At 43.4% G+C, this 16,083-nt stretch overlaps 1 protein-coding gene across 3 annotated transcripts in view; it reads left to right on the forward strand.

Annotated features, from left to right (window-relative positions):
- Nucleotides 1–14,982, forward strand: part of TBC1D4 (TBC1 domain family member 4) — a 1,514,114-nt gene extending 1,499,132 nt beyond the window's left edge. For all 3 annotated transcript variants that reach the window (XM_069639269.1, XM_069639270.1, XM_069639271.1), the window contains one exon: nucleotides 13,935–14,982. In XM_069639269.1, the coding sequence (XP_069495370.1) occupies nucleotides 13,935–14,168 (234 nt within the window). In that variant the 3' untranslated portion in view covers nucleotides 14,169–14,982. The remainder of the gene's footprint in view (nucleotides 1–13,934) is intronic.
- Nucleotides 14,983–16,083: the final 1,101 nt, after the last annotated feature.

The following is a 16,083-nucleotide window of genomic DNA, read 5'->3' on the forward strand; positions in this document are numbered from 1 at the left end:
GCAGAGGCGTGACCCACCCCCAGTCTCTGGCTACGCAGGTTATTCCCGCTCCGGGAGTAAGTTCACACCGCTCCCTCCACGGACACTAGAAGAGAGGGAGGGTGCCCTTATTAGAATAGGGTAGTGCCGACACTCAGCCAACCACAATGCACTGATCCCCTTCACAGTGTAACGCATTATGGATGTTGGGACTAGCGGCCCCCTGCGCCGGCAGCTCCAACATCTTCTCTCTGCTCCCAGTCGGTCGGGCGCCCCCACCAATTCACAGAGTCACTGGTGGGCTGAATTCAGAGAGGGGGTGCCTTTGTTATCCGCCAAGGTGTAGGTCCAGCGGCTCTATACAGGCGGCGGGTCTCGTCTTCCCTATGCAGCAGCCCAGCGATGCGCTGCCCCTGTGTGAAAATTGCGGGCCTCTCTCCCTAGCGTTCGAAATTTGACGAATGGAAGCGCAACCAGTTTCCAGACTCGTTTCTCACTGAGTTCCTGTTTGGTTGAATCAATGGTCCTGCCTGAAGTCGACATCCAGAAGCTCTTACTCGATTGGTCACTGTTTTTGTTTTTATTCTTCGGCTTATCCTGCTTTTGTTGGGTGTAGTGTTTATATACGCATGTTTGTGCATGATCCTAAAAATGGCTGTGCGATAAGAAGGTTTCTCATGGCGATAGTTAAACAGATCCTGCAGTTACCTGATCATTTGCCTTCTTAAAAAGGTTTTTTCCTTCCTTAAAGCAGTATACAGGCAAAATGAGGAATGTTGAAAGTGGTACAGTTCTGGAAAAAGAGCACGCTCAACAACGTCCAGAAAATCGTAAATGGTGTGGGTTGATGTACTGGTGTATAATATATGCATGTTCAGCATTTATTCTTGTTCTCATGGTTCATGTGATCCACACTCTTTACTTTATTGGTCCAAGCAAAGCAGAAGTCCCTTTGATTCTCCCAACTCCAGTGACTCATGCAGAATTGTCTATTGTTACTTAGAAACCAAGACGTTTTGTGATTTTCCCCATGGCAGTAGCTCATGTAAGGTTGCCTGCTGCTAGGGCAAATGTTCCTATGGTTCCCCACACAGGGAGAACTATTTCTGATATGCTTCTTGATTATTATGCAAGCACTTGCTTCGTGAAAGGAAGACACAAGAGAAGCACAAGAGGATGATAATGACTTAATTATTTAGACAGCACAGCACACTTGGGTAATAACATGTGGTATCCACACATGAAAAAGGTTGGAGAGAGAACGTCCAAAGAGAGTTGCTATGTTTGTGCTCTCATACCTTATGCCATCGGGACGTCCAAAATATTCATAGCTATAGAAGTAGCAGCCCAGAAAGCTCATTGCCTGACGCACATTGCACTTTGCCAGACAAGCGGACAGTTCCAGGGTCGAACAGCATCTTTGGTATGGGTGACTGAGAAGATATCTCAAAGAGAAGATAACTATGTGCAAGATTTAAAGACAAGAGAGAAAGCAGAGACAAGGAATCTAGTGATAAGATATGAGCAACCTGGAATAAATGAAGCAGGAATCAGAAGAGAAGAAATCAAAATGATGAATTGCCAGGGCAAGAACCACGAAGAAATACAAAGATGCAAGGAAAGAGGTCCGCTGTAAATCAAAGGAACAGTGCAGACTCCAGAAGGATGGGCTGAAGGCCTGATTATATATAGAGCACCAGCATTAATGTGACAACCTAAAGCAATTGTATGGAATGCAGAGAACGAATGCAAGCATCATTGGTCGAAAATTGTGAAGCTGCTGACGTGGGTTGATGATAGAGCAGGATCTTTGCAGATAGTACCTCTAGCTACTTCATCCCTGTGTTTCAGAAATAATGGCATGAGAGAAGTTGGAATGAATTAGCAGTGTGACCGAATTTTCGATGTGCCTGGAATGAAGGATGGAACAATAGTGTTAATAGACCACCACTGGGCCTGTGGATCCAGAACTTTTATGAAGTTGCCCAAAGACTGGGGATGGCTGTGTTCCATAGTACCCGTGCATGTTCCAGCATTAGTGAATCCAAAGTGTGACCTGAACATTGGAGAGTTCCTGAAAGCAGATGCTCACATGAGAAGGAGATCATTTGGATTCCTCAGTCGGACAAAAAGGGAGAATTACTTTTCAGCAAAATCAATAGAAGACTTCAATGCCCTTCCGTATGAACACAGGTTGTTCAGTGAAATGTCAGCAGTATTTGTGACTATTTTTATGCCAATAATTCAGACAATGGCGAATTGAAAGTTGTTGCAAATCATTTGCTGGGAGCTTCTGCAGACGATCAACACTACTATAAAGGGATTCAACGCAATCAAGGAATAATTGAGAGCCATAAGGTTGATAACTGATATGATTACAGCAATGGATGGAGGTGTTTGTGCCAAAATCGGGGAATCATGTTGCACATTCAAACTTCTAATGATGACGAGAATGGGAGCTTGACAGAGGCCATAGCGTTGCTGATGAAATTACACATCAAGATGGAAGATTAAGCAGAAGATATTGCAGACGACAGCTGGTTTGCATTGATCTTTTCATGGGTTCCACAATGGATGGCGAATATCTTCAAGTTTCTTGGAGCACTATTGGTGATGATCATGTTTGAATTCTGTATGATTAGGATAATAATCACAAAGTGTAAGAAGACAGTGAAGAAGGCAGTAGGGATGAAGATCATGATCGATGTTGAATCAGGATTTGGACCCAAGGAATTGACAGATGAAGAAATCAGAAAATATATAGAAGCCAGCATTCAAGCACCTGAGGGAACGAAGTTCCTGTATCTGAGGAACCACAAGAAGTATGTGGGAAGATGGGTTTACTGTAGCCCGAATGGACAAAGTAGCCACATGACCTGGAGTGTTGATGACCATGTAAAATTAGCAGTATCTCTGAAAGGAGTAATGAAAATATGGACTCCAAAGAGACACTTCTTCAAGAAAGGATGTCTAGATGTGAAGACTGATGGAGGAGTGGTCAATGAATCAACCAGAGGGGGGAGGGTAGAGGAAGAGCCAAATGCCTCTACCAGAGGTTCTGCCCCCGTCTTGCCTATATGTTGCGAACCAGTCATTTTAACAATCAAAACCCCAGTGATGATGCCTAAAACACAAAAATACTTTGAGACAAGGTATCCATTGAGAAAACCTTTTTTTTATGTATCCTAAGATCGCTGACGGTCTCTTAGGGGAGATCCCTGAAGACGTATAAAGATGAATGAAAGAAAAGATTGGTGACGTCACATGAAGCTTGGACGACGTGCAAAGAAAAGATGTCGAGAGAGAAGATGGATAGCCCGTATAGAATCTGATGACGAAGTAAAGAATCGAGTAACCCTTCATGTGCGAAATGAAGATTGCACGTGTGAAGAGCATTGAAGAAAATGCAAACCGTTTATAAACTGTACAGATGCTGTAACGCAAGGAGACCAAGTAATCATGAAGGCTGGCTATACGTATTGAATAGACTGCAAGTGGTGCCGCCGTAATATAGATGCAATTATATAGAATCTGGATGTTTCATGTCGTGTTTTAGCAAACCAGGATCCCATGAAAATAAGGGCTGGAAGTGTGGCGTAGCAGAGAAAAACAGCTGATGGTCGAGGAATAATCGAGAAGGATGCCTGGCCCAGTGTCAAGGTATAAGGGCAGCCAAGAACTTGTCTTCATGAGATAGCAAAAACGGGAGAAGCGCCATGAGTGCCACATTTTATTGAAAGGAGCTCAAACACGGTCTCCCATCACATGGTCTGGATGAAAATAGAAAATGGGCAAGCTACGCCAAGATTTGAAGATAACAACGTGCTCACACTCCCTTCTATTCACAGGAGCAGTGGTACTTTGCAAGGCTGAGTTCAAAGACAATTCAATTGGCAGAAGGCATGAGTGATGATGGATGTGAGGCTAATTGGGCGGGGAGACATGGTCAAGTCCACCCACTAACACCTGGGGTCCCACCCAGCTTGCGTGCTACTAGCGATTGGAATATTCCAGAAGGGTACAAGCATGCCAACCAATTATAGAGGGCCACATAGCAAAGAACCCTATAGTTTGAGAGCCAATGAAACTTTTATTTGATGACAGTGAAGATGACTTGCACTAGGGGTGGGCATAGTTGTCCACCTGACTGTAGAGAACCAATCGCAATGCTGTCCCCCATAGAAAGTATACCTACATGTTCCCCTTAAGCCAACCACAAACCCAAGTAAGTTTTCCACGTAGTATGATGTCAATGATGATGAGTTTTCACTATAAAAATGTGGTTTTTCATGTGATGCATTGAGATTATGCTGTGCGACGTCCGTTGATGTCCGTTGTACTCCCTGTTTAAGACAATTGATAATAAAACAGCATTGTTTTGCTAACTTCCTGAGTCGTTCTTATTATTTGGTGTAAGAGTAAATTCTGCATCCGCATCCATCTAATAAAGCGCTACTTCACATAAAAGGGTCTAAACGGTTAATTCCTCTCCCAAGATCTCAGTGGGGCTAGAAGAGTACATAAGACCCTGTATGAGTACAGCAATATAATGTCAGATTCAGTGTCTACTAATTAACTTGTTAAGTATTGTTATCTCCAATGAATGGTAGAATTTTGAAATTATAACTCACCCCTTGATGATTGTTTGGAGTATCTTCTGGTTTAAACAGCTTTAAATTAAAGTTCTTTAATTCAGTCCAGATCAATTATGTTATCCGATCAACATCTGTTTAAAGTTGAGAAATAGATATAGAATGGTTGTCATAAGTCTAAACTTGTATTGGCTACTCTCATGATATTATATAGTGTTAAGAATTATTAGAAAGTATTACTGGTAAAAATGATCAGTGCCCTATTGAAATAGTTGTTGCTTCCTTACCTATTTCAGGATAATTCCTCTCGTCTAGATATAGTGGACGTGTGTCCTGTTAGGATTCACCTTCGGCGTGTCGCGAATAGGTTGTCCGCAGCTGCCATTTTGTAAAGAATAATATAGTTTGGCATGATGACGTCTGATGCTGCTTACGCGTGACGTCTGCACGTTTGAGTTGCAATGTAAAATAATGCTCTCGTCCTGCTACAATTGTTTGCGGAGAAACTAAGTATTCCATTGTTTTTAATGTGAATATAAATATGTTTTTAGAGATGTTGGGCCTCATTACGACGATGGCGGTAGAGTGATAACGGCGCCGATAGTGCTGTTGGCGCCGTTATCACTCTACCGCCACATTACGAGTTCTGTAAGCGGGGCCGCACTGTACGCCTGGTCAGACCAGACGTGCAGAGTGGCACCCGCTAGCAGAACAGGATGCTAACAACGGTCCCGTCATTAACGGGACCGTTGTTAGCATCCTCCCCATTCCCATTCAGCCCTATGGGGGATAAGATATTGACGAATCACACGGTCTGTGTATGCAACTACCCTCTTACGATAGCAGCATATTCTTATTGTATACATTTAGCATGTTAGGTTAAATACGTCAGTTTTGAACATGAGTTCAACTTACCATAATGCATTGTGCTTCACAAAGAGACTTTAATTTCATGTTCACAATTTATACCTGTGCAGTGCAGTGTAATTTACAAATCATTCGCAATTCCAATTGTCTCAACAGAAGTTTGTGGTCCCCACCTCTTGTGCTACATTTCACTTTTTGTAAACCTATAAAACGTATGCCATTCTTGTTTTCCATTTGGTGTGATTCCTGCCAATGAACCAATAATGGTAGTCTTATGTCCTGGCTATTAAGGCTGGCCATGTGTTCACGTATAAAAATACGTAATTCCCGTATTGTGGTCCCAACATAAATTCTCTTGCATAGACAAATAATTGCATATACCACATATTTTGATCTGCAATTAATAAGATTGTGAATTCTTGTGACTATGCCTTTATCACACACACATTTGTTACTGTCAGGATGTGCATATCTGTACAAACTGCAAGTTCCACATTTAAGGAAGCCTTGATAATGTCATGTCCTGGCTATTAAGGCTGGCCATGTGTTCACATATATGAATACGCAATTCGCCTATCGTGCTCCCAACATAAATTCTCTTACATAGGCAAATAATTGCATATACCACATATTTAGATCTGCAATTATTTAAATTGTGAATTATTGTGACTATGCCACCCTCACACACAAATGTGTTACTGTCAGGATGTGCATATCTGTACATACTGCAAGTTCCACATTTAAAGAAGCCTTGAGTATGTGGCTTCATCCAGTCACATCCACTGGTAACATGGTCATCTTGGGTTTTACGAAATGACGAACTAATCTTATTTCTAATGGTTGGTCCTTGTGTATAAATTAATGTTGTTTTCTCACCTATATATTTGGTTGGATCCATATCCATCTGCAGTATGTACCAGTGTTTGTTCACCATTCTATATAGGACATTGCTGTCCTTAGAATATTTGGTCATATGGTTCACCTTTTGTTGTGGTTGATTCTTGTCTTTCAAAGTTGGATTGACCGTGTTATGTCTGGCTAGACTTTTTCTCTTGTTACATGCTTTAGATATACATTCTGTCGTGTAACCTCTTTCATAAAATCTGTCACTCAGTAATTTGCATTCTTCATCAAAGTCTACATCTAAACAGCAGTTCCTCCGTGCCCAGTAAAATTCTCTTGAGGGAATATTCATAATGGTAGATGGCAACTGGAGGCAAATAAGGTGGAGTTAACCTCAGTGGGTTTTCTTACGGGTTTTCTTTCAATTTTATTATTGTCAATAAAGATGTGCAAATCTAAAAAATCAATACATTTTTGTTCACTACGGCCTGTTAATTCAAGACCAAACTCATTATGATTCAAATAGTTGACAAAACTCTGCAATGTGTTTATTTATTTTATTTGTTGCTACTGCACAGGGCTGGAGGTATCACGGCGCTAAAGGTACATAGTTGGGAATAGATGGAAACAGTATAGTGATTATATTACATCATAGATCATGAGTCACAAACAGTATGGTAGTTACATTACATCATAGATCATGAGTCAAGTTCAGAGTAGATGGGGCAGTCTGAAATTATTTACAGATATTTGTTGAGCAGTGAGGTTTTTACTTTCTTACGGAAGAGTGCGTAGGCAGGTTTGTCTTGGATCTTCTGAGGGAGTGTGTTCCAAAGTGTGGGAGCGATGGTGGTGTACCAGGAGCCCCAAGCTCTTTCTAGTACATCTGGGCATGCTCTAAGCTGATGTGGCGGAAGAGCATAGATTGTGCATGTTGTGTTTCTTGGTGATACGGTTAGTGAGGGGTTGGGGGGACTTGTTATGCATGCAGCAGTAGGTGTCGTGAGGAGTTTGAATTTGATGCAGGCTCTGATGGTAAGCCAGTGTGCCTCCCATCTTATATGAGAGATGTGGTCGGAGCTCTTTAAGCCCCAGACTGGAGCAGTTGGAGTTTGTTGATGTTTTTGGTGGAGGTCCCTGCTAGGATGGCATTGCAATAGTCTAGTTACCGGCCTATGATGGCTCTGGCTAGAATAAGACAGTTGTTAGAGGTAAGGAATTTCCTGGAATGGTTTATAAGTTTGGTAGAATAGGCTGCAGAGGAGGCAATAGTTTTAACATGTTTTTGCATGTTTAGTTCTGAGTCCAGGTAAACGCCTAGCATGTGTACATGGACGGAGACGGGGATGGTGTTAACATCCATGCAAAAGGAAGAGAAGGCAGGGCTGAAGAGTTAGAGGCGATGTGGGGAGCCCATAATAAGGAGCTCTGTTTTTTCATCATTCAGGCCGAGATGATGGGTGGCCATCCAGGCCTGTATGATGCTGAAGATGTGAGTCTAGGTCGTGGTTGCATGTGATTTTTAGGAGCACCTGCGTATCATCAGCAAAGTTGGTGTATGGAATGTTGAGGCTGTCTAGGTGGTCAAAGAGGGGTTTGGTATACATGTTATAGAGGGTGGGGGAGAGGAAGGAGCCCTGTGGGACACTGTAGGAATCCGGTATGGGGTTAGCTGACTCGGGGCCTGCAAAGACCCTGATGGATCAGCCAGATAGAAAGGATTGGATCCATAAGGTGGCTTCTGGGGCAAGGTGGAAAGTGGTGGTGAGGTGTTTGCAAAGGATTTCTTAATCTACTAGGTCGAAAGCCGCAGATAGGCCTAACAATAGGAGGATAGCGAGCTCGCCATTATCCCTAATGTGTTGGAGCTGGATCTTAAGGTCAAGGAGGGCAGAGTCAGGGCTGTGTCTGGACCTGAAGCCTGACTGGCGGGTACCTAGTAGATTATGGCTTTCAAGGTGTAGTCGCAGTTCCGAGTAGACACTGTGGTCCAGGATTTTGAGGAGATACAGAACTGTGGTGATGAGATGGTAGTTGGTAGGGATGGTGGAGTCTAAAGTGGGTTTCTTCTGGAAAGGCGTGACCCATGCTTCTTTGATGGCAGTTGGAATTGAGTTAGACTTAAATGTTGCGTTGATAAAGCTAGCTATGGTAGGGGCCAGGGGTTCTGCCCACATTTTGACAATGTGCTCTGGGCAAGTGTTGCCAACACAATTAGATGATGTTAGGTGCTGGATGGTAGTGAGGACTTCAGGAGGGGAGACGGTAGAGAATTGATATTGAGGAGGAGGTGTTGCAGTTGTGGAGGTGCTGACTGGGGGCAGGGTAGCAGGGGTGGTAGAAGGGATTTTCTGTGAATAGCTTTGTCCCTTAGTGTCAGTGTTTTGGTGTCCAGGGAGGATTGGATGAGTGTGCACCATGCATTATTTCTTGGGAACTTGTCAGATGGGGGTGCTGGGGATTCAAGCTAAGAATTTTGAAGAGTTCGTTGGTGTTGGAACTTGCATCGCAGATTCTGGTGTTAAAGATGTTAGCATTATTGGGCAAGGCGCGGCTCTATTTAAGATGCTGACACTACCCAAATTTCTATATGCCCTACAGAACGCCCCACTCCCGGTTCCGAAGAAGGTCTTTGTGGAAATAGAGGGATCCTTGACGGGGCTCCTATGGGGAGGGAAACAACCGAGGGTGGAATTGAAAATGCTCCAACGATCAGTATGGGAAGGGGGGATAGGCTTGCCCAACCTGCGCAGATACTACTGGGCAGCCCAGTTGGGGGCGGTGAATGACTGGCTACACGGGAACCAGGCATTCCCGCACATTGCTGCGGAACGTAAAAGGATGAAAGGCCGGATACCCAGATAGGGTCTATACAGGGGGAAAAAATACATGGGGTCCCTACCTGGCCAGTGAGACACACATGCCAACACATGGGTTGGGGCCGGAAGCTGACTCTTGATCAGCCCATATGGTATAACACACACCTTGAGGAACTGCTGAAGATGGGATACTTTGAGAGATGGGCGGCGAGCGGAATAGATACCCTGGCGGATATAATACAAGACGAGCACCTCCGCTCGTTTGAGGAGCTGCAGGGACAATATGGCCTATTAACCAGGGAAGGATTTCGATATATACTGATATCGCATGCGAATTCTGCCCAATTCCCCTCCCTGGGAGAGGTTCCAAGTAGTTCCCCACTGGAAGCCAATTTATTCGCAACAGGCATCTCTGCTAAGGTCACGTCCACGTTATACCAGGTGCTCACGGCATTTGGGTCCACAGAGCTTACCAGTCTGCGAGAGAAATGGGAGCGGGGTTTGGGAAAGCTGGAACTGGAAGAATGGGTGGAGGCCCTGATGTTCCCAGGGGAGGTGGGAATGGCGGCACAAACTGTGTTTAATACAATTCACAGTCCTCCACAGAGTGTATTATTCCCGCACAATATTGACCAGATGGAGGAAGGCAGACAGCGATGCTTGCCTTAGGTGCGATAGGGGAGGAGGCACTTTCTATCACATACTTATGGAGGGTGCACAGATCAGAATTTTCTGGGCGAAATGTACACAAAAACTATCCACAATGATGGGGGCCCAGGTTCCCTTGGAGCTGAAACTGGTATTACTGGGAATATGGGCTGATACTGACTTTACGAAACACAAGAAAACTTTCCTGGCGGTGGCAATGGGACTTGCTAAAAGACTGATAGCAGCATCCTGGGGATCCGCAGAGTGTTCGAGGTTAAGTTAGTGGACTGCGGAACTGGACCGCTGCATGGCCTTGGAAAGAAGAGTATAAGAGCCAGGGGCTGTCCCAGGAAATTTACGAAGGTATGGGGAGGCGGGAGAGAAATGGCTAAATGGCCTGATCATATGGACAGCCCAAACCTGAAACAATTCTGCTGCCTACTTATTTTGCCAGGGCCGCAAGAAGGCCATGCTCCCTGGTCAATGTTAATATTCTGTATGAAACCTATTCTATCTTGCATACGTCGTACGTTGGTTGTGTTTTGTTTGCTCTGTTTGCTCTGTTATGAAAGCACTGGAAGGCTGCTTTGTTGGCGGGAGGAGGGTTTTTTCTCCAAAGATGTTCAAGGGCACGTTTCTTTTTCCAGAGGGAGGCTAGGTCATCTGTGTACCAATTTTGGGTTTTTGTTTTTTTGCGGGAGGTGGTTTGAAGGGAGCGTGTTCATCAAGTGCAGTGAGCAGTGCAGAGTTGTAGGATGCTAGAATGACTTTGGGGGGAGAATTGTTTGGGGCTGATTTGAGGGAGGATGGAATGGGTCAGCAGCAAGACTGTGAGTTTTTGGGTGTGTCTGGCGGTAATGCGAAGGGGTTTGCTGATAGTAGCGGTGTTTTTGGTGGTGGTGGTGTTGAAGGTGAAAGGGATCAACTAGTGATCTGACCAAGGAAGGGAAGAGGGGAGGATACTTGGAGGGAAGTGTTCCACGGGAGTAGCCAAACAAGTGTTCTTCCTTTTTTGTTGGTAGGAGAGAGGACTAGTTCAGTGAAGTTCATCTCTTCAAGGGTGGCTCTGAGGGCGGATGCCTTATGGTCAAAGGGGCCATCGTAGCCTAAATTGAAGTCTCCTAGGAGAATACATTTGCTGTTAGGCTTGAAGAGTGGGGTGATGAGGTGTCTGTTTCTGGATTACCCGTGTGGGAGGGTTGGCGATAGAGGAGAAGTAGGTTGATGGTGGTTTGGGGTGAGGATTCAAGTTTGTCCAGAAGGATTTTGTAGCCTGCCCGTTGCTGCAGAGGTGAGGCTCTGATGGGGAGAGTGTATTTGTGAATGAAGGCCACACCAATTCCTAGGCCGTCTTGACGATCGACCTGTAGGATGGAGTATCCAGTAGGTATGGCAAGAGAGAGGAGGGGGCCAGTAGCATTGTGTAGCCAGGTTTCAGGTAAGGCTAATAGGTCTAAGTTGTTACCTAATAGGAGGTTGTGGATGTCGGGGGAATGAGCGTGCATTAATCAGTGCACAGTCCCATTCCAAATCAGAATTATATTTTCAATGAAACGTTTCCACAAAACAATTTTACCTAGGTGTTGAGTGATTGCTAAAGCATGGGTTTACTCAAATTGCCCCATAAATAGGTTAGCCAGTGAGGGGGTATATTTGGGACCCATCGCTACCCCTTTGGTTTGCAGATAATAGGTGTTGTTATTCAAGGTGAATTTCAGGAATTCCTTAACCATTTCAATATGTTGTCTATTGGAGGCTGAACATTCTTTCAGTGTAGCCTATTGTTCTAATTGCCAGCTCATGGTCTATAGAGGTATATAGTGCCTTTATGTCCAAAGTTGCCAGCAAAAACTGTGGTCGCCAATTGATTTTTGAAAGAATTTGCAAAACATATGTCGAGTCTGTGATATAGAAAGGTAAGATCTCTACTTGAATTCTGATTACTGTGTCTTTGTATGTTGATAATAGTAGATTGTTGGCATGGTTGGTTCAGTTGTGTTAAGAAATGATTTCTCCTCATGTGATAATATACCTTTTTTGGGCCATTTCAATATTAATGCTAACATTTCTTGCAAAACGGTATTGGTAGGATTCAATGTCAGTTTTCTGTAGCATCCTGGCGTGGATAAGTGTTGATTACCCATTTTTATATAATCTTCTCGAATGAGAATAACCACATTACCACCCTTTTCTGCTTCCTTAATTACTATGATGTTAACTTCTGATAGTCTCTAAAGCTCTGATTTCTTCATTGCTTAGATTTTGCCAGGCAAAATTGGATTGTGGTCTGTTCTTCAACAACTGCCTTGTGGAAAGTTTCAATGACACTTTCAGTAGGTGATTGGGGACTGAATTTGGATCTAGGTTTCATTTCCTACATTTTAATATTGCTATGGTGAATACCCAAATCTTCACATATTTGTTCATACATTTTTCCCGATTCCGTTCCCAAGGATAATAACAGATGTTTGTTCTCAATATCTGAAATGGTTAGCCTTCTTTCTGAAACAACATTTCAATTACCTTATACATTTATATAGATCAATTTGGAAATAAATGATATTTGTTTCCACAGTGGGGGCAAACGACAAACCTCTGTTTCCGCATGCCTGACCTTGTAACTCTTTTTGTTTGGTTTTGATCTCCGCTTGATACTGTGTCTACCTCCTCTTCTTCCTCTGATGAAGTTCCCCCTATTGATATACCTTGTACAGGTGGTACTTGAAACCTGACATGTTTGTAGTTGTGCTGCAGATTTCCTCTGTTGTACTGTTTGATTTCTTCCAAAAAACCTCTTCTTTGACTGGTGTATTTATATTGGTAGAGCTAGTATTAGATGGTGTTAATTGTTCAGCGGTTTTCCCTTCTGACTCAACCTCTGAGTTCGCTGGAGAAGAGGTTTGTGTTAGTGGTCTGGAGGGACTTCATATTCTGTCGTCAAATTTACATTGAAACGTGATGATTCGGTCCTCTTTGTAGTCTCTATCATCCCTGAAATATTTATTGGATTTTCTCAATTTGATATCGTCTTGATATTCTTTTAAAATGGCATACTCCATCACTTTGCTCACCCTATCCTACCTAATCGGCAGGCTGCTGCAGAGAGACAAAACAAGGGAAAGGACGGGGGGCTGGAACAAAGTGAAAGAGCCCAACAGCCCCCCTCCCCAGCCTTATAACTGCTCCCCAGAGCCCAAGCTGGATGTGGCAGTGCCTGGCCCGGGGACGCCCCTCCTGCCTCCCAGGGAGGAAGAGCAGTGCTAGGTATTTCCAGGGGGTGGCCAGAGGGGCGGCCCGCTATGCAGGCTGTCCCTCTAGCACCCCCCTGGGGGGCTGGCCATGCCCTTATCTCAAAATAATGACTCCATTCACGTCATCACCCTCACACAAGCATGCTCTTGACACTACACAAGACCACTCTGTATTATAAGTACTTAATCACTAGCACTGATATTGACTTTTGCCCTCTTCGCTGCATCACACACTCCTCTATGATCTTACTCTCAGGGTCTGAATAATTGCCCCATATATACAACTGAACACAAACATATTTATGTACCCAGAGTATCGCATAACCAACCGACCCTGGACTGCTTCTGTTTTGATCGTTGCATGCCTGTCACTTATATGAGGGTGACATGCAAAACACTGCTCTCACCTTGCAGACCACCTACAAGACTAGTTGTTACTGCCACATATCACACTTGGCCACCCAACACAATACTCTCCTATATTACGTCTAGAGCACCCACACTTAACATCTTGCACACAGGCTGCTGCTTACAACCCACTTACTACCTGTGTCTTTAAGTCTCCAACTGACTTACGTGACGTCCACACTTAAAGAAATGTTTTGGGACAGCTTCCATGACCCATCTGTTCAATGGGAACCCTCCTGTTGCCTTGTATGGAAACCCACATGCGACAGGAGACACCAATATGCAGTGTACATGGCAGCCTTTGCGCTTAATAAATGCTGCGCCACAACCTAATTAGAGACTTAAAATAGTAATCTGCAAATAAGATTGCCACAACATTTGAAAATATTACTTTTAGATTGATTTATATTGATGGAGTGCAGGTCAGACTTAGATTGCTTATGAGTTTTTATGCTGCAAAGAATGTTTACTCTCTTTGAATCTTACCAATAACGCATTTTTCCTGTTACTTGATCTTGTAACTACAGGGAGCTCATGCTAAAATCCAGAACCTGGAATCCAACATTGAAAGCATTTTGTCCCGAGAGACTAAAATGAGGAATCTACTGCGATCATTGGAGCAGGACAAATCAGCCTACCAAAAGACTGTTGAGCAGATGAAGAAATACGTGCCGGCCGATGCGCTTGCCGACTGTGAACTACTGCTACGGGAAATCAACTGTAGCCCGAACAATAAAACAAAGCCAGGAAATAAGCCATAAGGGACAGGATTAAGGTCTTGCCTTGCTGCGCACATACTCTTTCCTGCAGGTCTGAAAGAGGAGCAACATGGGGCCCGCTGCTGGTGGACTGAGACAAGCCGCGGTGTGTGGTCTTACCTCATCCCAGTGCAGATACCCGCACAGCTGCAGCAGCAGACGTACAGTATATCAGTATGCAAATCCCAGGCCATTAAATGAAACACACACATTGTTGTTATAAATGTACATAAAACAGAAAGGGAAATGCAGAAGCTGACATTTAGTAAGTAGCTGTAAATTTACATTTCACTCAAAATAAATGCTCTGTGAGCTTTGTTAATCAAACAATTATGGTGATGGGTGGTCGGTTAACATTTTCAGTATTCACGTGTTATCCTTTGGTCTTGAGTGTTACGAGAGGACATTGTATCTCTACATCTGATTATATGTTAAATGATACTTGAAACAAATGAATGTATTTTTTTTCCAAAGAGGAAGCATGTTTCACATATGTGTGTGTGTAAACGAGAATAGTCACAGATCTCATTCGTGCCTGTCATCGAATCTACTGACACTATGTGCTGCGCTACGGCTGGTTGCCACCATGTTTAATATGTTGAAGTACTGACATTGCCTCGTGCTGCCTGGGATGTGCCTGCCAACCAGCCCAGCCTCTTCCATGTGCATGGTGCAACTAGAGAAGTGTTGTTTGAGAGTCTGATATTTGAGGCCAGAGAAGCCAGCAATGCAGAGGAGCAAGGATTTGCTGCAAGCTTTGTTGCGGCTGCACTTATGTTGCTATGAAAGGTGTGATTGCAGTGTGTTAACCAAAGAAGAGTCACAGATTTTCTTTTTATTTCACTGTCCTCTGGCATGCAGTACATCTCTGTTTCCCTTGTATGTTGTTGGTGCCTTGAAGCAGTATAGTAAAGGAAAGTATACAGTAAGGGGTCTTATGTAAATCTCCATATTTTGTTCTAAAGGCAGGCTTGGCGTCGGATCCTTTATGTTCAAAAGAATCACTGTGCAAATCCTTTTAAAAATTGGATGTGCGTGTGTTTATATACATATATATATATATTTGTGTGTGTGTGTGTGTATATATATATATATATATATATATATATATACACACACACACATATATATATATATATATATATATATATATGTATATATATATATATATATATATATTTTAATAAAGATTTTAATTGGAATATTATTTTAATACTCCCTTTCCCAGGTTGAACAAAGAATGCTGTAGACTGCAGTTTGAAAGTCTAACATTGCCCGACGGTCATTTTTGGTAGAAAAATATGCACTCTTACATCAAAAGCCCCTCCAAAGTGCAGGAAAAAGATGCCCGAGTCCTTACACAGCCATACACCTTACACAATCATAAATACAACCAGTTACCGTCGTCACTTAACACAACCACTCCACCGTCCGCCCTAAGTGTCTTTTCTAGTGCCAGGAGAGGCACTCCAGTGGGAGCTCTGGCATACACATGCCTTTTATTCAAGTGGTTTTGACAAGTGATTTGCCTCCTGTCTGCCATTTTGATTCCTTCTTACTCTGATGTTCTTATGTTGTATAGTACTGACCTCCTGCTAAGAAGAGGTCTTTGAGTGTGGCCCCTAGAGGTAATATATCTTCATTGCATGGGGCCAGGGATGCCTGCTTCATATATGCATCATTAGTACAGTAATTCCCTTTTGACTTTGATAGGTTGTGTGTATCCTTGCCTGGATATCTTTGAAACTCACATTCCTTTGCAGTTTTATGACTTTGCCATTAGTTAGCATATGGTAAGTAGGTACCTTTTACAGAAACCTCTCCCAATCTGTTCCTTCCAAGCAGATCAACCTCCAGGTTGGGAAAGTACTCTACATTCAATGTGTTACCTGCACTCAGGTGCCAGTAGAACCTTCAT

This window comes from Ambystoma mexicanum, chromosome 7q (genome assembly GCF_040938575.1).
Source record: "Ambystoma mexicanum isolate Mex_15411 chromosome 7q, UKY_AmexF1_1, whole genome shotgun sequence".
NCBI classification, from domain to species: Eukaryota; Metazoa; Chordata; class Amphibia; order Caudata; family Ambystomatidae; genus Ambystoma; species Ambystoma mexicanum.